We start from the raw sequence: 20842 nt of genomic DNA, 5'->3' as shown, positions 1-20842 counted from the left end.
TATTATTATTACTATTATTCCCATTTTACAAATGAGGAAACTGAGGCTTGGAGAAGTGAAGTACCTTATTCTGGGTCTCATGGGGCAAGTGGTTTAAACTCAAGACTGTTCTAATCCAAGGAGCTGAGGAACCCTGCCCCAGATATCTGTTTGCTTCTATCTTATGAGTTAGAAAATCTCCTCAGGCTCCCAGGACCTTTACGCTGCCTTGCTCCCTGGCCTATCCAGGGACCAGAACTAACCACAGGCATCTCAGCTCAGAAACCCATTGGGTCCCCCAGAAAACAGAAGTCAGATTCAAAGGAAAAAAATATATATTTTTTATTTAAGAATCTTGAGAGGCTGGTAAGGGAGGGGAAGATAAGAGAGGCTCTGGTGATGGCACCGCTCCCCTCACCCCACCTAGTGCATTATTAACAGGATATGAGCACCTGAGAGTCAGGAAGGGGGGGTCTGGATCCCACAGCGCATGTTAGCTGGAACAGCAAAGTCTGAAAGGAAGAAGCTAAGGGTGAAACCAAGGGGCCCAGGCAGACCCTCCCGCTCTCTCTATGCCCCACTGGGGACCCAGAAATCCTAATGGTCCTTCTTTGGGAAACTAGAGTTCTGGCCCCGAGGCCCCTCCATCCCTCAGACCCAGGAGTCCAGATTCCCAGCACCTTCTCCCTCAGACCCAGGAATCCAGACCCCAGCACCCTCCTCCCCCCCAACTGCTCACCTATCTGCTGAGGTTTGGGCAAGTTCAGTTTGCTCATGACCTTGACAAACTCCTCACAGCTGAGGGTGAGCCGGGGGTTTAGAGTTCGCTCCTCCTCCACAGTGGATACTGTGAGTCCTAGTGGCCAAGAGAGGGGGAGGAATGTTGAGCCGTCCAGTGCCTTGGGCCTCCCAGAACTACATTTCCCAGGAGGCCTCAGGGCGCCTTTCTGGCCCAGGGCTAACAGATTGCTTTCCCTCCTCAATGGGCACTACGGGAAATGTAGTTTCCCACAGTTCCCTAAGTTCTGTAAGGAAGTCCCAGGAAAGCCTATGCCTTCCAGATTCTAGGCATCGTAGTTTCTACATCCACACTCAGTACACCTAAGCACTTGATCTTTTTGGCCAGAGGAGTTCCTGGGAATTGTAGTCTGCAAGCCACAGCGGTATGGCGCTCCCTCTCAAATAGTAAGTTATGTAAATCCCACACCTCCTCCAGGAAGCCCTCACCGTGGTAATCATGAGCAGGGTAGATCAGACAGTCTCCTGGAAGTGTGAAGATCTTTTCATGAACTGAGTGGTACAAGGTCTTAGCACAGCCTGGGGAGGGAAAACTCAGAGGTCAGTGGAGCAACAGGATGAGAGAAGCTCCCAAATCCCTTCCCTTCAGGAAAAGGATGAGAGGATAAAAATCACTGTAGCTAAACCATCTCCCTCATTTTCTGCCAGTAGCCCTTTGACTGGGTAGAGAAAGAGAGGGAAGGGCATTCTAGGCAGGTGGAACAGCATATGCAAAGAATTGGGAAATGGTGAGAATTCAGCATGACTGTAAACAAGGTTGGGATATGACCCTGAAGTACCAAATGCCCTCACTCTGGGGATGCCAAGAAAGAATTCTGGGCAGGGAAAATGGATGGGAAGGTAAGAAACTGAAGACATGAGGCCAAAGAGGATAGAGCCATGGTTCTGACAAGAAGCTCTGAGTCCTAAGTTGGGACAGGGACAAACCTCTCTGGAATGTTCTGTCACCTTTCCTTTCAGCCTAAATCTTTCGATCTCATGACTGTGTTGGGGATGGATAAATGGGAGATTAGGAGCCTCAGAGAGAAAAAGATAGAGACCAAGATGGAGAGATAAGGAAAGAGGAAGAAAGAGGCAGCCTGGGGATCTGGTTACCCATGGCCAGCTCAGCTTGCTATGGCTCCGTCTCTTTTCTCTCATCCAGCCTTGCCCGCCTCCTGCAAGGCAGCTAAATCCTCCCAATCTAGTGTCCACCTCACATTCACACACATACTCAAATCTCATACCCTGATATTGTGAAAGTAAACACCCTTCCCGCAGCGAAACCCCTTAATCTAATTGCCCCCAGCAGCTAAACCCCAAATGTAACACCACTTCCTAGCAATTAAACCACTGAATCTAGCAACCTTCTAGCAGCTAAATTGCTAAATCTAACTTCCCCCCGCAGCTAAACCCCTGAATCAAACTCCACACCCCGCCCCGCACCAGCTAAACCCCTTATGAGAGGTTAAAAATATGCCCATGAACTCTTTGAAACTCTTCTCTTGAAAATGTGACACATAATTCCCCTTGCCTTGACTTAGTGGTCTGGACTAAGTGACTTGCATCTAATAAATAGGATATGGCAGAAATAACAGAGTTTAACTTCTGAGACAAGCTCATTAAAAAAAAAAAAAATTAGGTCTTCTGTCTGTCTGTCTCTCTGATTGTTCCCTCTGGGAGAATCCAGCTGCCATGTCATGAAGACACTCAAGCAGCCCTATGGAGAAGTCTGCATTGTGAGGAACTGAGGCCTCCTGCCAGCAACCAGCAAGAGCTCACTGGCCACGTCAGTGAGCCACCTTGGAAGTGGGTCCTCCAGCCCCAGTCAAGCCTTCAGTCAGCCCTGGCCAGCAGCTTGGTTGCAACCTCATGCAAGACCCTGAGCAAGAACCATCCAGTTAAGCTTCTCCCAGAGTCCTAACTCTCAAAACCTGTGTGAGATGATGTTAATCATTGTTTTAAGCCACTAAGTTCTGGGGTGATTTGCTTTACAGCAATATATAACTAACACACACTCTTGACTCTAACTGTCCCCCAACCACTAACCTCTGAACCCAACTCTCCTCTACTCCATCACTAAACTCCTTGAATCTAATCCTGACCCCCTAAAAGTCTAACATTCATTCATTCATTCTTGCAACTGACACTTAAAACCCTGGCACCCACATAACCATACTAAGATCTCGGGCTGGGGAAAGGGGCCTGTGACCTTGCTGGAAGTCTGTCCGCCCACACCCTCGGATAAGCAGGGCATCTCCAGTGAAGGCCATGCTGTGGTCATCCAAGACGAAGGTGACACAGCCTGGGGTGTGGCCCGGGCTGGCCCGGGTCTCCAAGGTCTGGCAGAGAAGGAGAGTACAGAGTCACCAATAAGGCTGTGGCTTTACTCTCATGGTGAAACTGGCCTTAGAAGCCCCCCACCCCATCCCATCCCAGGGTCACATCTAGATAACCTCTTTCTGATAAAAAAACACTGAAGTTAGATCCTGGACTTAAACCTCACTCCAGAGTAAACTCCCCCAAAATTAAAAACTTAAAGCAAGAAAATAAAATCATAAAACAGTGACAACAAAAATACAAATAAATATATGATCTCTGGTTAGAGAACATCCATCCCAAAAGTCACAAGTCATTAAGGGAAAGATCAATGGTTTGAATTTAAATAAATTTGATGTTTCTGAATGGCAACAACATCATAAACAAAATTTGAAGGGAATCAACATGGTGGCAAAATATATTTGTAACACAAATACACCACATAGTAGTCAGTGTACTTTATGTACAAACAGATCTTATATATCAGTAAGAAAAAGATAAGCACACTAATATAAATATGGAATACTAAACAGTCATTTAAAATTGTCATTGAGGGCTTCCCTGGTGGCGCAGTGGTTGAGAGTCCACCTGCCGATGCAGGGGACACGGGTTCGTGCCCCGGTCCAGGAAGATCCCACATGCCGCGGAGCGGCTGGGCCCGTGAGCTATGGTCGCTGAGCCTGCGCGTCCGGAGGCTGTGCTCAGCAACGGGAGAGACCACAACAGTGAGAGGCCCGTGTACCGCAAAAAAATAAAAAAATTAAAATAAAATAAAATAAAATAGTCATTGAAATAAAATTCATTGATGCTATACAGAAACATTTAATGGCAGGAAAAGATATTTACTATCCAGTAAGTGCAAAAAACAGGTTACAAAGCAACTTATACAATGTCATCTCTTTAAAAAAATTTGCCCATTAACTCAAAATATTTTTTTTCTTTAGGTTTTTCCTATATTATCTTTGTTTTTTACAGTAAACATGTCATTTTATTTATTTATGTATTTTTAAAACACGTCATTTTATAATCAAAAATAAAACAAAAATTCAGGATAAACGAAAGATCTAAACATAGAAAACCCAAAAAATTCCAGAAGGAAATATAGAAGAATATATATATTTATAAATACATATATATTTATATATATAAAATGTTGAGGTAGAAAAGGTTTTTCTAAGCATGATAGGAAATTCAGAGGCCATAAGGAAAAACAGGAACAGATGTGACCACATAGTTTAACTTCATTACAGAAAAAGACAAAAATCAGAGTGACAAGACAAAAAAACTCAGAGACAACATTAGCAGCATGTATAAGAAAGTATTAAAAAGTGTGAATAGTCATAATATATAAACAGCCCCTAAGCATCAATAAGAACCCCCAAAGAAAAATGGGCAAAAGAAAAAACCAGGCAATTCATGGTAGAGGGAACAAATAGTCAAAAAACATCTCATAAGATGTTTGATCTTTCTTAAAAGAAAGGAAGGGAAGGAGATACCTGAAACCCCTATTTTTCACCTAACAGATTGGCAGTTGTCAGAGTTGCTTAGGGTGCTTGAGGCAAACCCTTTCATCCCCTGGGATGTGAGTGCAACTCAGTATAGCCATTTTAGAGGGCAGCTTAGCAGCGTCTAGCAACATCGCAAATGCACATACTTTCTGACCCCTCAAAACCACTTCTAAGACTCTGTGGTTGGGTTTCCCTGGTGGCGCAGAGGTTAAGAATCCGCCTGCCAATGCAGGGGACACGGGTTCGAGCCCTGGTCCGGAAAGATTCCCACATGCCACGGAGCCGCCACAACTACTGAGCCTGTGCTCTGGAGCCCACGAGCCACAACTACGGAAGCCCACGCCTAGAGCCTGTGCTCCACAACGAAGAGCAGCCCCCGCTGGCCGCAACTAGAGAAAGCCCCGTGCAGCAGCAACAAAGACCCAGTGCAGCCATAAACAAATAAATAATAAATAAATCTATATATTAAAAAAAAAAGACTCTGCGGTTAAGAACCCCTGACACATGAACACATAAACAGCATCCAGGGAACCCCGATTATCTAAATTCCCACACTCAGTTCAGGGAAGCAACTGTCAGAAAAAATTTTTATCCCAATGATCTAACAATCACTTAAAAGATTAGTTCCCACTCACATATCACTCCTCTTCTCTTAATAGACGCCCCTCCCACCAATTAGCATCTTCGTCCAGGTCAGTCATCTGCTAATTGTTGAAGGACACCATGCGCAGATTCTGTTTCCACACCCAATATCCATTCTAACCTTCCCCACTCACAGATCTCCAATTTGGTCTGGGGCATCAGTGTGCCCCGCCAAGCACTTTCCCAGCCTCCATGACAGCCTGGGTGGCCTCTGGCACAGTTCTCTGGCCAATGAGATCTCGATAAGTCTCCTGAGGATTTCTGGGAAAGCTTTTCCCTTCCTGATAAAAGGGACTGGCACCTGCCCTTTCCACTTCATCTGGCTCTGAACACCAGGTGTGATGGCTGGAGCTGCAGCAGCCATCTTGCAACCATGAAGAAAAAAAAAAAAACCAAGAGAATCCCACAAATGATGGTGCTGCTAAATTGAAGAGAATAACTACCTTCTTCCAAATTTCCTGTTATAGGAGAAAAATAAACTATTTATTTAAGCCACTGTATGGGTTTTTCCGTTACTTTCTGCCAAATACCTTCCTAGTTCATCTACAATAGAAATATATGGGCAGGGCTTCTCTGGTGGCACAGTGGTTAAGAATCCGCCTGCCAATGCAGGGGACATGGGTTCAAGCCCTGGGCCGGGAAGATCCGACACGCCGCGGAGCAACTAAGTCCGTGCGCCACAACTACTGAGCCTGTGCTCTAGAGCCCGCGAGCCACAACTACTGAGCCCACGTGCCACAACTACTGAAGCCCGCGCGCCTAGAGCCTTTGCTCCACAACGAGAAGCCACCGCAATGAGAAGCTCCCGCACCACAACAAAAGTAGCCTCCACTCGCCACAACTAGAGAAAATCAACAGGCAGCAACGAAGACCCAAGGCAGCCAAAAATAAATAAATAAATAAATTTATTTTTTAAAAAAATAAATATATGGGCAATGCAAAACAAGTGCAAAGCAAAATCACAAATCTTGCAAAATCTTGGCAAAATCACATCCCCTGGCCCCCAAAATTAACATTACCTTTTGGTAGTAGAGGGATGATCTTTCACTTTTTATTTTGTATGTTTCCATACTCTCTGAATTTTTCTTTTTTTTTAAACAAAAAGCATGGGAGTCTTTTGAACTAAAAAGGGGGATGGATATTCAGGAGTAACGTTCAAAATATTTAACCATAGTTATGGCATGGGTATTGGCCAATCAGAAGGACGTCAGTTGTAAACAACCAGTAGTTAGAGTATATACAGTTGACCTTTGAATAACACGGGTTTGCACTGTGAAGTCCACATACAGACGGATTTTTTTCAGTAGTAAATACTACAGTACTACGCGATCTGGTTTGGTGAATCTGTGGATGCAGAGGAACCGCAGATAGAAGGACCAACTGGAAGATATACCCCAATTTTTGAATGTGGGGAGGGTCAGTGCCCCTAACTTCCTAGGTTGTTCAAGGATCAATGGTATATGGTATATATAATTGTCTTATGTGTATAAATTGAACAAAATTTTAATATCAGTTGAACACAATCCAGCTTGCCACATAGATCAAGATTCCCTAGGCCCTTAGTGACTGAGTCTGTGTCGCAAGTGGCTTTGCTGATGATCAGCCTCCCTGTTTATCTTTCCCTTCTCTGGAATATCTAGAATTTATCCTCTATCAACCCCCATAATCCTGCCCATCTCAGGCCTCTCCTGCTTGGGCCAACTGACAGCCTCCTCCCTGGCCTAACAGCCTCTAATCCACCTCCTACATGACCCTGAGGGGGGTTTTCTATCACCCAGATCCAATTTTGTCCCTCTCTGCTCAAAAACCTTCCCTAGCTTCCACTGCCCCCAGGGCAGAGTTCCAGCTCCTCAGCCCCTGCTCTGGTGCCTGCTCACTTTTACAGCCCCATGTCCTATAACATCCTCCTTTCCCCAGCTACTCTGAACCCCAGAGTCATTTCCAGAAAATAGCACACTTCTCCACACCTCTTTGCCCCTGCAATTTCCTCTTCTCCCATCAGTCCAATCTACCTACTCTTTAGAAGCCTGGCATTGATTACCCTTTTTCCTGTACCAGGTTCTCTGCTAAGCACTTTACATGACTGAACTCATTCAGGCCACACACATCCTTATGAGGTAAGTACCACTCCTGTCCCCATTCTACAGATGAGGAAACTGAGGCACAGGATGAGAATGAACAAACTATAACTATATGCGACAATATGGATGACTCTCACAGACGTAACCATGAGCAAAAAAAAAAGTGGGCTAGACATAAAGAGTGGAGTGGGGATGAGTGGGATAAAGTGGGAAATCTCAGTGTGCCTGGTACACAGGAAGGGTAAGTGGTATTTCATGAAGCTGAGGTTTCAGTACTGAAACCAGATGTAAAATATTTCTCTCTTGGTGAGGGCCCATGGATTAGTGGTTAGGAGCAGTCTCTGGAGCCAGGTGACATGGGTTCTAATTTTGGCTCTGCTATTACTAGCTGTGTGACCTTGGGCAAGTTACTTCACCTCTCTGGGCTTCTCTGCTCATTTGTAAAATGGGCATAATAATTGTCCCCACTTCACAGGGCTATTATAAAGATTAAATTATTTCATGTACGTAAAGCATTTAAAAAATGCCCAGGGAATTCCCTGGAGGTCCAGTGGTTAGGACTCCAAGCTCTCACTGCCATAGGCCCAGGTTCGATCCCTGGTCAGGGAACTAAGATCCCATGAGCTGTGTGATGCGGCCAAAAAGAAAGAAAGAAAAAAAAGCCCAACACAATAATTGCTATATTATAAAAATAATAATGTTTTAAAATTCTAAATACACTGATCTAGTGGAACCACCAGGTGTCCTGGGTTCAATTCCTTGCTGAGCCACTTTCTCAGTATAACTTTTGGGCAAGTCACTTTCCCTCTCTGCACTCCCTTCTCTGTAAAATGGGGAAAATGTGTCTGATCTCACTATGTGGTTAGGAAGGTTTAATGAGATCTATTTGTCAGAAAAGACACAGTGGAGGCTCAAGAACCAGGTTCAGCCATAGCAATGTTTTGTTTGGACTGCTCAGTAGTTATTAAAAGTTTGAATTTGTTGTTTACCCTTAACATTTGGAAGATTTTTCAAAAATGTATATTTGCAGGACTTCCCTGGTGGCCCGGTGGTTGAGAATCCACCTGCCAGTGCAGGGGACACGGGTTCAAGCCCTGGTCCCAGAAGATCCCAAATGCCATGGAGCAACTAAGCCCGTGTGCCACAACTACTGAAGCACACGGGCCTAGAGCCCGTGCTCTGCAACAAGAGAAGCCACTGCAATGAGAAGCCTGCCACTGCAACGAAGACCCAACACAGCCATAAATAAATAAATTTTTTTTTAAAAAAAGTATATTTGCAGCTTCTAATTAAAAAAAAAAAAAGTCTTTACAGTAGACAGACTACATTCCCAAGCATGAATAATCAACTTGAATTATGTAGTGGGTGTCCTCCATAAATGGGGCACACACCCCAACACTAGTCACGGGTCCCACCTCTCCCTGCTGCCAGGAAGTGATATTTGATTCTGAAAATTTTGTGAGATACATGCTGAGAAAATGCACTTTCTCACAATGCTAAGTGAGAAACAAAACACTCAGTATTTGTTAACTATTATTAAGTTATTCATTATTATCATCATCAATAGAGAAATATCTGCAATCTACTTCAGTTAACAGCAAAGAGAAGTTTTCAAAGAACAAGTTAAATAACACCAGGAGGAAACAACCAGACACATCCAGAAAGTGGGATATTCTGCAAGACAACAGGCTGGGAGCTTCAAAAGTCAATGTCATGGGGCAGAAAGGGTATGAAACTGTTCTAGATTAAAAGAGACTAAATGGGGCTTCTCTGTGGCGCAGTGGTTGAGAGTCCACCTGCCCATGCAGGGGATGCGGGTTCGTGCCCCGGTCCGGGAAGATCCCACATGCCGCAGAGCAACTAAGCCCGTGAGCCACAACTACTGAGCCTGCGCTCTAGAGCCCGCGAGCCACAACGACTGAAGCCCGCGTGCCTAGAGCCCGTGCTCTGCAACAAGAGAAGCCACTGCAATGAGAAGCCCGTGCACCGCAATGGAGAGTAGCCCCCGCTCGCTGCAACTAGAGAAAGCCCGCGCCCATCAACGAAGACCCAACACAGGCAAAAATAAATAAATAAAATAAATAAATTTATATATTAAAAAAAAAAAAAAAAAAGCGCTGTTTGGCAGCTTCTGCTAAAGTTAAATAGGTGTCAGTTCTAAGACTCAGCAAGCCCACTCCCTGGAATTGAGGGTAATGTCCACCAAGAGATTTGTACAAGAATCTTCAGAGTAGCATTATGCACAATAGCTCCAAACTAGAATCAACCATCAAAAGGAGAATGGATATAAATTGTCATCAATTCACACAGTGAAATGCTCTTTGTCAGGGGTTGGCAAACTATGGTCAGTGCACCAAATTTGGCCTGCCATCTGCTTTTATAAGAATGACATTTCATGCCACATGAAAATTATTGAAATTAAATTTTCAGTGGCCATAAATAAAGTTTTACTGGAGCCCAGCCATGCTTATTCATGCATGCATTGTCTGTTGCTGCTTTCACACCAATAGGAAAATTAAGTAGTTACAACAGGGACCATATGGCCTGCAAAACTGAAAATATTTACCATCTGGTCCTTTACAGAAAAAGTTGGCCAACCACTGCTCTACAGCAAAAAAGGAAAGAACTACAATTATATACAATAGTAGGTAGAGTGAAAGAAGCAGACATAAGAGTACACACTGGTTCCTGTTTGTAAGGTCCAGAACAGGCAGAACTAATCGATGATTAAATAAGTCAGAAGAACGGTCCCTTGGTGGGGCTGTCAACGGCCAGGAAGAGGGACAAGGAAGACTTCTGGGGCGATGGGCATGTTCTGGATCTGGATCTGGGCGGTGGATACTCAAGTATAGACATATGTTAAAATTTACCAAGCTGTACATGTGCAATATGTGCCCCTTTTACTGTATAATATGCATGTTACAGTTCAAATTTTTTAAGTGGGAGGAGGAAAATGAGAGGGAAAAAAAGTGCCCATCTCCAAAGGTTTATAAAGAACTCAGATGAAAACCAAACAAAATGCTGAGCAATCATAAAGACAGATAATTACAAGTGGTAACAAGGATGCAGAGGGACTGGAACCCTCACACAACCGCTTATGGGAACATAAAATGGTATAGCCACTTTGGATAACTTTTTTTTTTTTTTTTTTTTTTTTTTGCGGTACGCGGGCCTCTCACTGCTGTGGCCTCTCCCGTTGCGGAGCACAGGCTCCGGACGCGCAGGCTCAGCGGCCATGGCTCACGGGCCCAGCCGCTCCGCGGCATGTGGGATCTTCCGGCCTCTCACCGCTGTGGCCTCTCCCGTTGCGGAGCACAGGCTCCGGACGCGCAGGCTCAGCGGCCATGGCTCACGGGCCCAGCCGCTCCGCGGCACGTGGGATCCTCCCGGACCGGGGCACGAACCCGCGTCCCCTGCATCGGCAGGCGGACTCTCAACCACTGCGCCACCAGGGAAGCCCCTGGGTAACAGTTTTTGATAGCAGTTTGGCAGTTCCTCAAATTGTTAAACAGAGTTATCATATGATCCAGTAATTCCATCCTAAGTATATACCCAAGAGAGATGAAAACATACATCCACACAAAAACCTGCACATGAATATTCATAGTGGCATAATTCATAATAGCCAAAAGTGGAAGCAATTCAAATGTCCATCGACTGATGAATGAATAAATAAAATGTGATATATCCATACAATGGAATATTATTCAGCAATAAAAAGAAATGAAACACTGATACATGTTACAATATGGGTGAACTTTGAAAACATTACGGTCAGTGGCAAAAGCCAGTCACAAAGACCACATATAGTATGATACCATATCTCTATGCAATGTACAGAATAGGCAAATCTATAGAGACAGAAAGTAGGTTACTGGTTAGTACAGTGAAAGAGGGGCACGCTGGGGTGACAGCTAAGGGGTGTGGGGTATCTTTCTGGAGTGATGAAAATATTCTAAAATTGTGATGATGGATGTACAACTCTGAATATACTAAGTCACTGAATAGTAAGTACACTTTAAATGGGTGAGCTGGATGGTTTGTGAATTATACCGATAAAGCTGTTTAAAAAAAGCAAGCAGGGACTTCTCTGGTGGCGCAGTAGTTAAGAATCCACCTGCCAATGCAGGGGACACGGGTTCAAGCCCTGGTCCGGGAAGATCCCACATGCCGCAGAGCAACTAAGCCCGTGAGCCACAACTACTGAGCCTGCGCTCCAGAGCCCACGTGCTGCAACTACTGAAGCTCACGCACCTAGAGCCTGTGCTCTGCAACAAGAGAAGCCCCCGCTCGACGCAACAAGAGAAAGCCCACGCGCAGCAACGAAGACCCAACGACCCAGTGCAGCCAAAAATAAATAAATACATTTTAAAATAAAATAAAATAAATAAATAAAAAACCCAAGTACTAAAGCTAAATCTTCCACAGCTAAGCCCTTCCATGTTGATTCATTGAAAACATCACTCATCCAGCTTAACAAAGGGCTCTTCTTGACACAAAACTCCAACCATTTCTAACACCTCTAAGGCTTCTCAACCCAAGAAATGCTTGTTAGCACCTGCTTATTATGTACAGTGCACCTAAATGTACAACGCATTTTCTTTTTTACCTGCTTCCATAAAAAGGCTTGAAATAAAGAGGCTGTAACCAGTGGAGCTAAACCCTCTGATCCCACACACAGCCTATATTTCCCCAAAACAATCTGACTCAGTTTAACTGGCCTCGTTTAGCAAAACCCTCTAACTTGGAGGCCAAGTCCAAGTGACATTCTGTCCCCAAAGCCAGCCAAACTCTCTAAGTCTTTAGCAACTTTGATCAGGAAAAAGCCATGCCAGCTGTTTCCTCTCCCTCTGAGGGGCAACCCTAGCACCCTGCTCACCCATTGTATTGCCCTGGGTTGAAATTCTGGCCAGAAACCTGCTGATTCTGCTCGGGGCAAAGAAAGGAGATGAGGTAGGAACCTTCAGACCATTCCTGTGTGAGGCAACAGCAGGGCTGGGGTTAGGGTGAGGCAAGGTTAGGGTGAGGCTCCCTATAGGCTGGGGTTAGGGCGAGGCTCCCTATAGGATGCTATAGGGAGCAACATTTAAGGAGGCGCCCACTCGAAGGTGCCAGCCCTGCCTTTGCACCACCCTGAGAATGAGCGCCTCCTTGAATGTTGTGCCCTGGATTCCTCTCTTGCCTCACCCCAGTCCAGGCTCTGGGCAACTGCCTGCGCCTCCCTCCAACAGTGGCTCTGGGAAGACAGGGATGGGTCTCTCCCTCAGCTGTGACCTTGTAATTCCAGATGCCAGTCAAATTTATGACACTCCAGGTCAAAGGAGTTGCCCCAAGGTTATAGGAAATGCCATAGATGTTGTTGACTTAAGGGGATGGGCTAGAGACACACCTGCCCAGAGCCTCTTGGCTCAGTTTTTCACCTGGGTTTATGGCGCCCTTCTCCCTGAGACAGAAACTCAGGGATCAGGGACCCAGGCCTGGGGCCCCTCCTACCCCAGGACTCAGGAGTCCAGGCCCCCAAGCCCCTCTTCCCTTTAGTCCAAAAACTCCAGGCCACCACCCTCTCGGGGACCCAGCATCCAACTCACGAAGCGCCCGAAGTGGATGGGGTCTCCATCCTCAATGTGCATGTCAGCCTGGGCCCCACTAAGGCGGGAGATGACAGACTGGCAGCCGGGGAGTAGGGACCGGAGCAGCCCGGAGCCGGTAATGTGGTCCGCATGGCAGTGGGTATTCACTGGGAGAGAGAGGAGATCCAAGTCCAGGAGGGCACAGAGAGGACGCAGGATTCCCAGCCCCCAGCCCCCTCCTCCCTCAGACCCAGGAGTTCCGGTCCTAGCTTCCCACTCCACTCTACATCCCCACCCCCTCAGGCCCAGGAGCCCAGCCCCCAAACAGACCAGCATACAGCAGCCGTAGCCCCAGCTCCTTGACCAACTGGGCATCCCGATGCGCTGTCTCCAGAACCGGGTCGATCAGAATGGCCTCTCGGGACTCTCTGTCACCCAGGAGGTAAGTGTAGGTGCAGCTCTTGGGCTCAAACATCTGGAAAGGAGGAGGAGACAGGTGAGAGCACAGATTCAGACCCCCCCCCTTACTGTGGACCCAGGAGTGCAGGCCTCAACTCGATTCTCTTCCTAAGATCTAGAAGTAGAAGCCCCTGCCCCCCGCTTTTTTTTACTTAATGGGTTTATATTTAGTATAGTCCTTCTCACCATGGAGATGTTAACCGTTAATATAATTTTGTTTTTGTTTTTGTTAAACATTAAATCTCTTCTCCATTTTAATGTCAATATAAAGTTTTTTTTGTTTTTGTTTTTGTTTCTTTTGCGGTAGGCGGGCCTCTCACTGTTGCGGCCTCTCCCGTTGCGGAGCACAGGCTCCGGACAGACGCGCAGGCTCAGCGGCCATGGCTCACGGGCCCAGCTGCTCCGCGGCACGTGGGATCCTCCCGGACCGGGGCACGAACCTGTGTCCCCTGCATCGGCAGGCGGACTCTCAACCACTGCGCCACCAGGGAAGCCCTATAAAGTATTTTTTTACATTAAACCTTTTCTCCATTTCAACGTTAGATACATCGAATACATTTTCTAAACTTTTTCCCCCACAAAGAGATGTTTTAATTTTTGACCAACTGTATTTAATATCGAGGTACAGTATTAACTTGGGAGGTAACAAAACAAAAATCCATTAAAAATATGGAGAAAAGACTCCTCAGTGATGCAGAAGGCAGTGATTATAACTAAACAGTGGCAATTTCCTAGGATTCTGGGCAAGAGTTTTCTTTTTCCTATCGAGAATTCTTGAACTATGAAATATTACTTTTGCAAAGTTCAGCCTTCTCACTTCTTTGATCTTCTTTCTAACTAGCAAATGCAAATTACAGACGGCATTTTTCAGTGCATTATTTGTTGTGAAGAAAACGTTTTCTGGGCTTCCCTGGTGGCGCAGTGGTTGCGCGTCCGCCTGCCGATGCAGGGAAACCGGGTTTGCGCCCCGGTCCGGGAGGATCCCACATGCCGCGGAGCGGCTGGGCCCGTGAGCCGTGGCCGCTGAGCCTGCGCGTCCGGAGCCTGTGCTCCGCAACGGGAGAGGCCGCAACAGAGGGAGGCCCGCATACCACAAAAAAAAAAAAAAAAAAAAAAAAGAAAACGTTTTCTTTTCCATTTAATATAGTATATCAATTTGTTCCTATTTATAGGGAAACCAAGACTATGAAACCACCCTATTTACTGTTTCTTGGGAACTTTCAGACACCAAAACTCAGTTCTGAACCTCAACAGCACAAAGGTTTTCATTTTCAGGGCAAGGTTTGATTCAAGAGGTCCTTCAAAGTCACATCTGGGGCTTCCCTGGTGGCGCAGTGGTTGAGGGTCCGCCTGCCGATGCAGGGGACACAGGTTCGTGCCCCGGTCCGGGAGGATCCCACGTGCCGCGGAGCGGCTGGGCCCGTGAGCCATGGCCGCTGAGCCTGCGCGTCCGGAGCCTGTGCTCCGCAACGGGAGGGGCCACAGCAGTGAGAGGCCCGCGTACCGCAAAAAAAAAAAAGTCACATCTGTCCATTTCTCCTTCGTGCATATACCCCCAAACAAGCACAAATGCCTGCAATACTGAGAACGAGAGCGATTGCATCTCCGGCTTCTACTGCTTCAACAACAGGCAGCACTAAAAGCAATGAAAAGAGGACTAGGAACAATTGTGTTGAAACTAAGATCATGATGTTGAGATCTTGAGGTGACCGGTTCTTAAAGGCTGAAGGTTTCAAAGAAAGCGGTATTTGTTTAATTCTATCAGTTCAGGATGCTGAGGCTAAGAGGTTCCACGTGACAGCACCTTCAAGTTAGCAGCCATTACAGGAATCCCCCTGCCCGGAGTCAGGAGTCTGGGACCCCACCACCTCACTCCGTCGGAACCAATGAGTCCCAACTTTCATCCATCCCCAAACCTGGGTCCCCGTCATCCTCTTCTGTAATGGAAGCAAGAGTCCAGCCCGAAGCCCAGATCGGGGTCCCAGATCTGGGACCCAGATCACTCCCCTTTAAAGGACGCAAGAGTCTAGCCCTACACCCCTTTCCGCAAAGATCCAGGCGTCAGGCCCGGGTATCTCTCCGGACTTAAAGGACCCAGGAGTTCCGCCCCTGCAGCCACCCAGGATCCAGTAATCTCGCTCCCCGGTCCAGCCACTGCGAACCTGCCGTAGGAGGATGGGGGCTCCAGACCCGCTGTATTGACTGAGCTGCCGCCCAGCGACCCTCAATGCAGACCCCGCCATTGCGCCCGAGGCTGGAGACTGAGCTGTGCCAGCGGAAGCCGAACGCACCCAAGGCTGAACCCCGGAGGGGCGGGGCGGGGGCAGGGGCGGGGCCCGCCTTAAAGGGGCCACAAGTGCCTGGGGCCGAGGGCGGGGCGGAGCGGAACTAGGCTGGGGACCGATGGGTAGACTTTAGAGACGGAGAAGACAGGAAGACCCAGAGGAACAAAGAACAATCACCTCACACCAGTCAGAATGGCCATCATCCAAAAGTCTACAAACAGTGCTGGAGAGAGTGTGGAGAAAAGGGAACCCTCCTAAAGGCTGGTGGGAATGTAAACTGGTACAGTCACTATGGAGAACAGCATGGAGGTTCCTTAAAAAACTAAAAACAGAGCTACCATATGATCCGGCAATCCCACTCCTGGGCATATATCTGAACAAAACTATAATTTGAAAAGATACATGCACCCCAATGTTCATAGCAGCACTATTTACAGTAGCCAGGACATGGAAGCAACCTAAATGTTCATCGATGGAGGAACGGATAAAGAAGATGTGATAATATATACACAATGGAATATTACTCAGCCATAGCTGAGTAACTAAAACTCACCCTTAGCTACAGCAAATCAATAAAACCCAACCTTGCCAGACTTCTAGTATATTCCTGGTGGGCTTTATCAGGGGAGAGAATCAGGGAGCCACTCAGAGACAAGGAAGATGCTGAGACTCAGTGATAAGAAAGAGAGAGAGAGAGAGAGCTGGAGAGACTTTCAGAGATACCTTGGGAGATACAGAATTGAAATGGGGTGTCTGTCAAAGAAATATGGTCACTTAGACACACTCGAAGATTCTAGAAGATCGTGGAGGTGGGAAGAGATGTGGGGAGCAGGGAGCATTAGAGAGGGGAGAAATGTACAGGGAGAAGGAGAGAATCTCTCAGAACAGGGAAACACCAAGAGAGGGGAGAAACGGGCAGAAAGAAAAGCTCAGACTCAAGGAGAGAACTTGGTTCAATTATTCCTCACATTGAGGTCTCCTGAATGTCTGGCTCAAGCTGAGCGAAACTGGAGACCCAGAGGTGAGTCCTCAGTCTAGTTGGTGGGGGAAAGAGGTGCAGACATCCGGGCTAAAACAAGGAGAGGTGCAGGGATTGCCAGGAGCTCAGGGGAGAGAGAAGCCAGGAAAACAGGGATTCTGAGGCACACTTTACTGTGAGGGTCCCCCAAATAAGACCTCTCCACCCTGGGGCCCATTCCTAATTGTTTCTGCAGGATTGGTAGACGCTCACTTGTCCCTGGAAGGCGTGCACATCCTCTGGGGATTTTGTAGAGTCAGCTGCGAGATAACCTAAGAGTTAGAAACTGGCATCACCCTTCCCAAATGTGTGACCTCAGGCTCAAAACTAAACTCTTCTGGGCTTCTCTTTTCTCATCTGTAAATTGTGGTTGAAAATAGTTCCTCCCTCACTGTGAAGATCTAAGAAAAGATACATGTGGGGATTTCCCTGGCGGTCCAGTGGTTAAGACTCTGAGCTTCTACTGAAGGGGACATGGGTTCAATCCCTGGTCGGGGAACTAAGATCCCACATGCTGCACAGCCAAAAAAGAAAGAAAGAAAAAAAGATACACACACCCCAATGTTCATAGCAGCATTATTTACAATTGCCAAAATATGGAAGCAACCTAAGTGTCCATCACATGAATAGGTAAAGAAGAGGTGGTATATATATACAATGGAATACTACTCAGCCATAGAAAAAGAATGAAATTTTGCCATTTGCAGCAACATGGATGGACTTGGAGGGCATTATGCTAAGTGAAATAAGTCAGACAAAGAAAGACAAATACTGTATGATATCACTTATATGTGGAATCTGAAAAATACAACAAACAAGTGAATATAACAAAAAAGAAGCAGACTCACAGATGTAGAGAACAAACTAGTGGGTCCAGTGTGGGGAGGGAGGGCAAGATAGGGGTAAGAGATTAAGAGATACAAACTATTAGGTATAAAATAAGCTACAAGGATATATCCCAGCAATCCCACTATTGGGCATATACCCTGAGAAAACCATAATTCAAAAAGAGTCATGTACCACAATGTTCATAGCAGCACTATTTACAGTAGCCAGGACATGGAAGCAACCTAAATGTTCATCGATGGAGGAACGGATAAAGAAGATGTGATAATATATACACAATGGAATATTACTCAGCCATAGCTGAGTAACTAAAACTCACCCTTAGCTACAGCAAATCAATAAAACCCAACCTTGCCAGACTTCTAGTATATTCCTGGTGGGCTTTATCAGGGGAGAGAATCAGGGAGCCACTCAGAGACAAGGAAGATGCTGAGACTCAGTGATAAGAAAGAGAGAGAGAGAGAGAGCTGGAGAGACTTTCAGAGATACCTTGGGAGATACAGAATTGAAATGGGGTGTCTGTCAAAGAAATATGGTCACTTAGACACACTCGAAGATTCTAGAAGATCGTGGAGGTGGGAAGAGATGTGGGGAGCAGGGAGCATTAGAGAGGGGAGAAATGTACAGGGAGAAGGAGAGAATCTCTCAGAACAGGGAAACACCAAGAGAGGGGAGAAACGGGCAGAAAGAAAAGCTCAGACTCAAGGAGAGAACTTGGTTCAATTATTCCTCACATTGAGGTCTCCTGAATGTCTGGCTCAAGCTGAGCGAAACTGGAGACCCAGAGGTGAGTCCTCAGTCTAGTTGGTGGGGGAAAGAGGTGCAGACATCCGGGCTAAAACAAGGAGAGGTGCAGGGATTGCCAGGAGCTCAGGGGAGAGAGAAGCCAGGAAAACAGGGATTCTGAGGCACACTTTACTGTGAGGGTCCCCCAAATAAGACCTCTCCACCCTGGGGCCCATTCCTAATTGTTTCTGCAGGATTGGTAGACGCTCACTTGTCCCTTGAAGGCGTGCACATCCTCTGGGGATTTTGTAGAGTCAGCTGCGAGATAACCTAAGAGTTAGAAACTGGCATCACCCTTCCCAAATGTGTGACCTCAGGCTCAAAACTAAACTCTTCTGGGCTTCTCTTTTCTCATCTGTAAATTGTGGTTGAAAATAGTTCCTCCCTCACTGTGAAGATCTAAGAAAAGATACATGTGGGGATTTCCCTGGCGGTCCAGTGGTTAAGACTCTGAGCTTCTACTGAAGGGGACATGGGTTCAATCCCTGGTCGGGGAACTAAGATCCCACATGCTGCACAGCCAAAAAAGAAAGAAAGAAAAAAAGATACACACACCCCAATGTTCATAGCAGCATTATTTACAATTGCCAAAATATGGAAGCAACCTAAGTGTCCATCACATGAATAGGTAAAGAAGAGGTGGTATATATATACAATGGAATACTACTCAGCCATAGAAAAAGAATGAAATTTTGCCATTTGCAGCAACATGGATGGACTTGGAGGGCATTATGCTAAGTGAAATAAGTCAGACAAAGAAAGACAAATACTGTATGATATCACTTATATGTGGAATCTGAAAAATACAACAAACAAGTGAATATAACAAAAAAGAAGCAGACTCACAGATGTAGAGAACAAACTAGTGGGTCCAGTGTGGGGAGGGAGGGCAAGATAGGGGTAAGAGATTAAGAGATACAAACTATTAGGTATAAAATAAGCTACAAGGATATATCGTACAACAGGGGAACACAGCCAACATTTTATAATAACTATAAAGGAGTATAACCTTTATAAATTGTGAGTCACTAGATTTTACACGTGTCATTTATATAGTATTGTCAGCAACTATACGTCAATTAAAGAAAGAAAAGATCCAATGAATTCACACATGCAAAGAGTTTGGGAGAGCACCTGGCACAGAACAATTTCTCAGGTGTTGTGCTCTCAGGGAGGTGGCTATCACTATTTCATCGTCATCTGTGACTCCTTCCTCCTCTTGCTACTTCCTCCCAATTCATTACTAAGCCCTAATGAATTAACCTCTCCAACCAGACCACTTTTCCCTCATCACGCCCTCTGCCCCAGTCAAAGAGGCAGCAAAGCATAGATGCAAATTACATGGATTCCAGGGTCAGGCTGCAAGTGTTCAAATCCTGGCCCTGCTATCTCCTGGCTGAGTGACCTTGGATAAGTCTTGCCTCATTTTTATCTCTGTACAACGGAGATGATAGTAGCGCCTCCTCTTGAAAAACTGCTGTCAGCATTACATGAATGAACATATATAAAACACTCAAGACAGTTTCTGACATATATCAGATGCTGTAATTAATAATACAATTATAATATAATATAATTATCGATATCATATAATAATATAATTATCATAGTAATTTTTAATAATTACTAATATAATAAATATATGACAGCCGCCTCACTGGCTTCTGTCTTCCACTCTACCTCCCTGTAATCCATTTTCCATGCAGCAACCAGTGAACCTTTTAAAATGTCAATGAAGAAACTGAAGAGTCAAAGCAAACAAATTCAACTTGTGGATCTTGTTTAAGTACTGACTGAAACAAACCAAGTGTAATAAAAAGATTTTTATGGAATATGAGGTCTGGCATATAGCTTCAAAATCATCTGGGAAGAGTGAGTGGGGAAATGAGCCCAAATAATCCTTCGTATAACTCCCACGGCTCCCAGGGTTCGCCAGACCTTGCGGATTATCAGACTGAAAACCCACCCAAGCGGGGGTGGCTTATGGGCACTTCACGGTCATTCCTGTACGGGGCGGGAAGGTGCACCGTCACTTCCCGAGGGAAGGGTGCCAAGCAAGCCACCCCGGGCCTGGCACCAGGAGCTCCAGCGGGGAACAAGGGGGCCCGGCCACCTGAAGACCGCCGCCCTCCCGGCCCCAGGGCCGTAGCATTGGGGTGGGAGGGGCAGAGAATCCTGAATCACCCAGGGGCGAAGAGTGCCGGGAGCTGTGCAAATAACGTGACTTTTACTGGGCATCAGCTAGCTCTGAACCCGTCCCGCTCCCTCCCTCTCTCGAGGAAATAACTAGCCTTTACTTGCCAGTGCCTTGAGGGGTAGAATAGGCAGCGGGCTCTTGAACCTGATTCGGGAGACGGAACTCAAGCTCCGAGCGGAATTCTCGAAAAGAACGGGGACATACAAAAGGGAAGTTGTCTCAGAGATCTCTTGAGTTAGGTTTTCCCGTGTTAACTCCTGCACGTGCTTGACTCCAGTCAGCCACCGTAGGCCCTGCAAGCCTCGGCACACTTTCCTCCGGTCCCTCGGCCCTTAGCTCTGCGCTTGCTCACCAATTGGCTCGCCTTGCGCACCC

At 46.3% G+C, this 20842-nt stretch overlaps 2 protein-coding genes across 4 annotated transcripts; both read right to left on the bottom strand.

Annotated features, from left to right (window-relative positions):
• Window positions 1–296: 296 nt before the first annotated feature.
• On the bottom strand, window positions 297–20703 carry ETHE1 (ETHE1 persulfide dioxygenase). 3 transcript variants are annotated; one of them, XM_055083124.1, is made up of 7 exons: window positions 20568–20703; window positions 13207–13351; window positions 12895–13043; window positions 2969–3098; window positions 1207–1296; window positions 719–835; window positions 297–491 (listed from the first exon to the last, which is right to left on the bottom strand). In XM_055083124.1, the coding sequence occupies exons 2-7, from the start codon at window positions 13349–13351 to the stop codon at window positions 439–441; spliced, it is 684 nt and encodes a 227-aa protein (XP_054939099.1). In that variant the 5' UTR covers window positions 20568–20703; the 3' UTR covers window positions 297–438. The 3 variants fall into 3 exon arrangements, with proteins under 3 accessions (XP_054939099.1, XP_028341634.1, XP_007123534.2); XM_028485833.2 differs by having other exon boundaries at window positions 20572–20676; XM_007123472.4 differs by lacking the exon at window positions 20568–20703 and adding an exon at window positions 15498–15620.
• LOC112067320 (small integral membrane protein 30-like) lies at window positions 14856–15197 on the bottom strand. Its single transcript, XM_024132793.2, has one exon. It carries the CDS (start codon window positions 15021–15023, stop codon window positions 14856–14858), a length of 168 nt encoding a protein of 55 aa, XP_023988561.1. The 5' UTR covers window positions 15024–15197.
• Window positions 20704–20842: the final 139 nt, after the last annotated feature.

This window comes from Physeter macrocephalus, unplaced genomic scaffold, assembly GCF_002837175.3.
Source record: "Physeter macrocephalus isolate SW-GA unplaced genomic scaffold, ASM283717v5 random_657, whole genome shotgun sequence".
In the NCBI taxonomy this organism is placed as follows: domain Eukaryota; kingdom Metazoa; phylum Chordata; class Mammalia; order Artiodactyla; family Physeteridae; genus Physeter; species Physeter macrocephalus.
Note: the sequence above shows the minus strand (reverse complement) of the source record. Positions and strands in the feature narration are given on the sequence as shown.

What these genes read in the sequence shown, in the direction of transcription:
- LOC112067320 (XM_024132793.2), bottom strand. Translation starts at nt 15,023, where the DNA reads ATGATCTTAGTTTCAACACAATTGTTCCTAGTCCTCTTTTCATTGCTT.
- ETHE1 (XM_007123472.4), bottom strand. Translation starts at nt 15,578, where the DNA reads ATGGCGGGGTCTGCATTGAGGGTCGCTGGGCGGCAGCTCAGTCAATAC. An exon ending in CCCCCATCCTCCTACGGCAG is followed by an intron (nt 13,352 to 15,497) that starts GTTCGCAGTGGC and finishes CCTCCTTTCCAG; the next exon opens with ATGTTTGAGCCCAAGAGCTG. An exon ending in GCTACGGCTGCTGTATGCTG is followed by an intron (nt 13,044 to 13,206) that starts GTCTGTTTGGGG and finishes TCTCTCTCCCAG; the next exon opens with TGAATACCCACTGCCATGCG.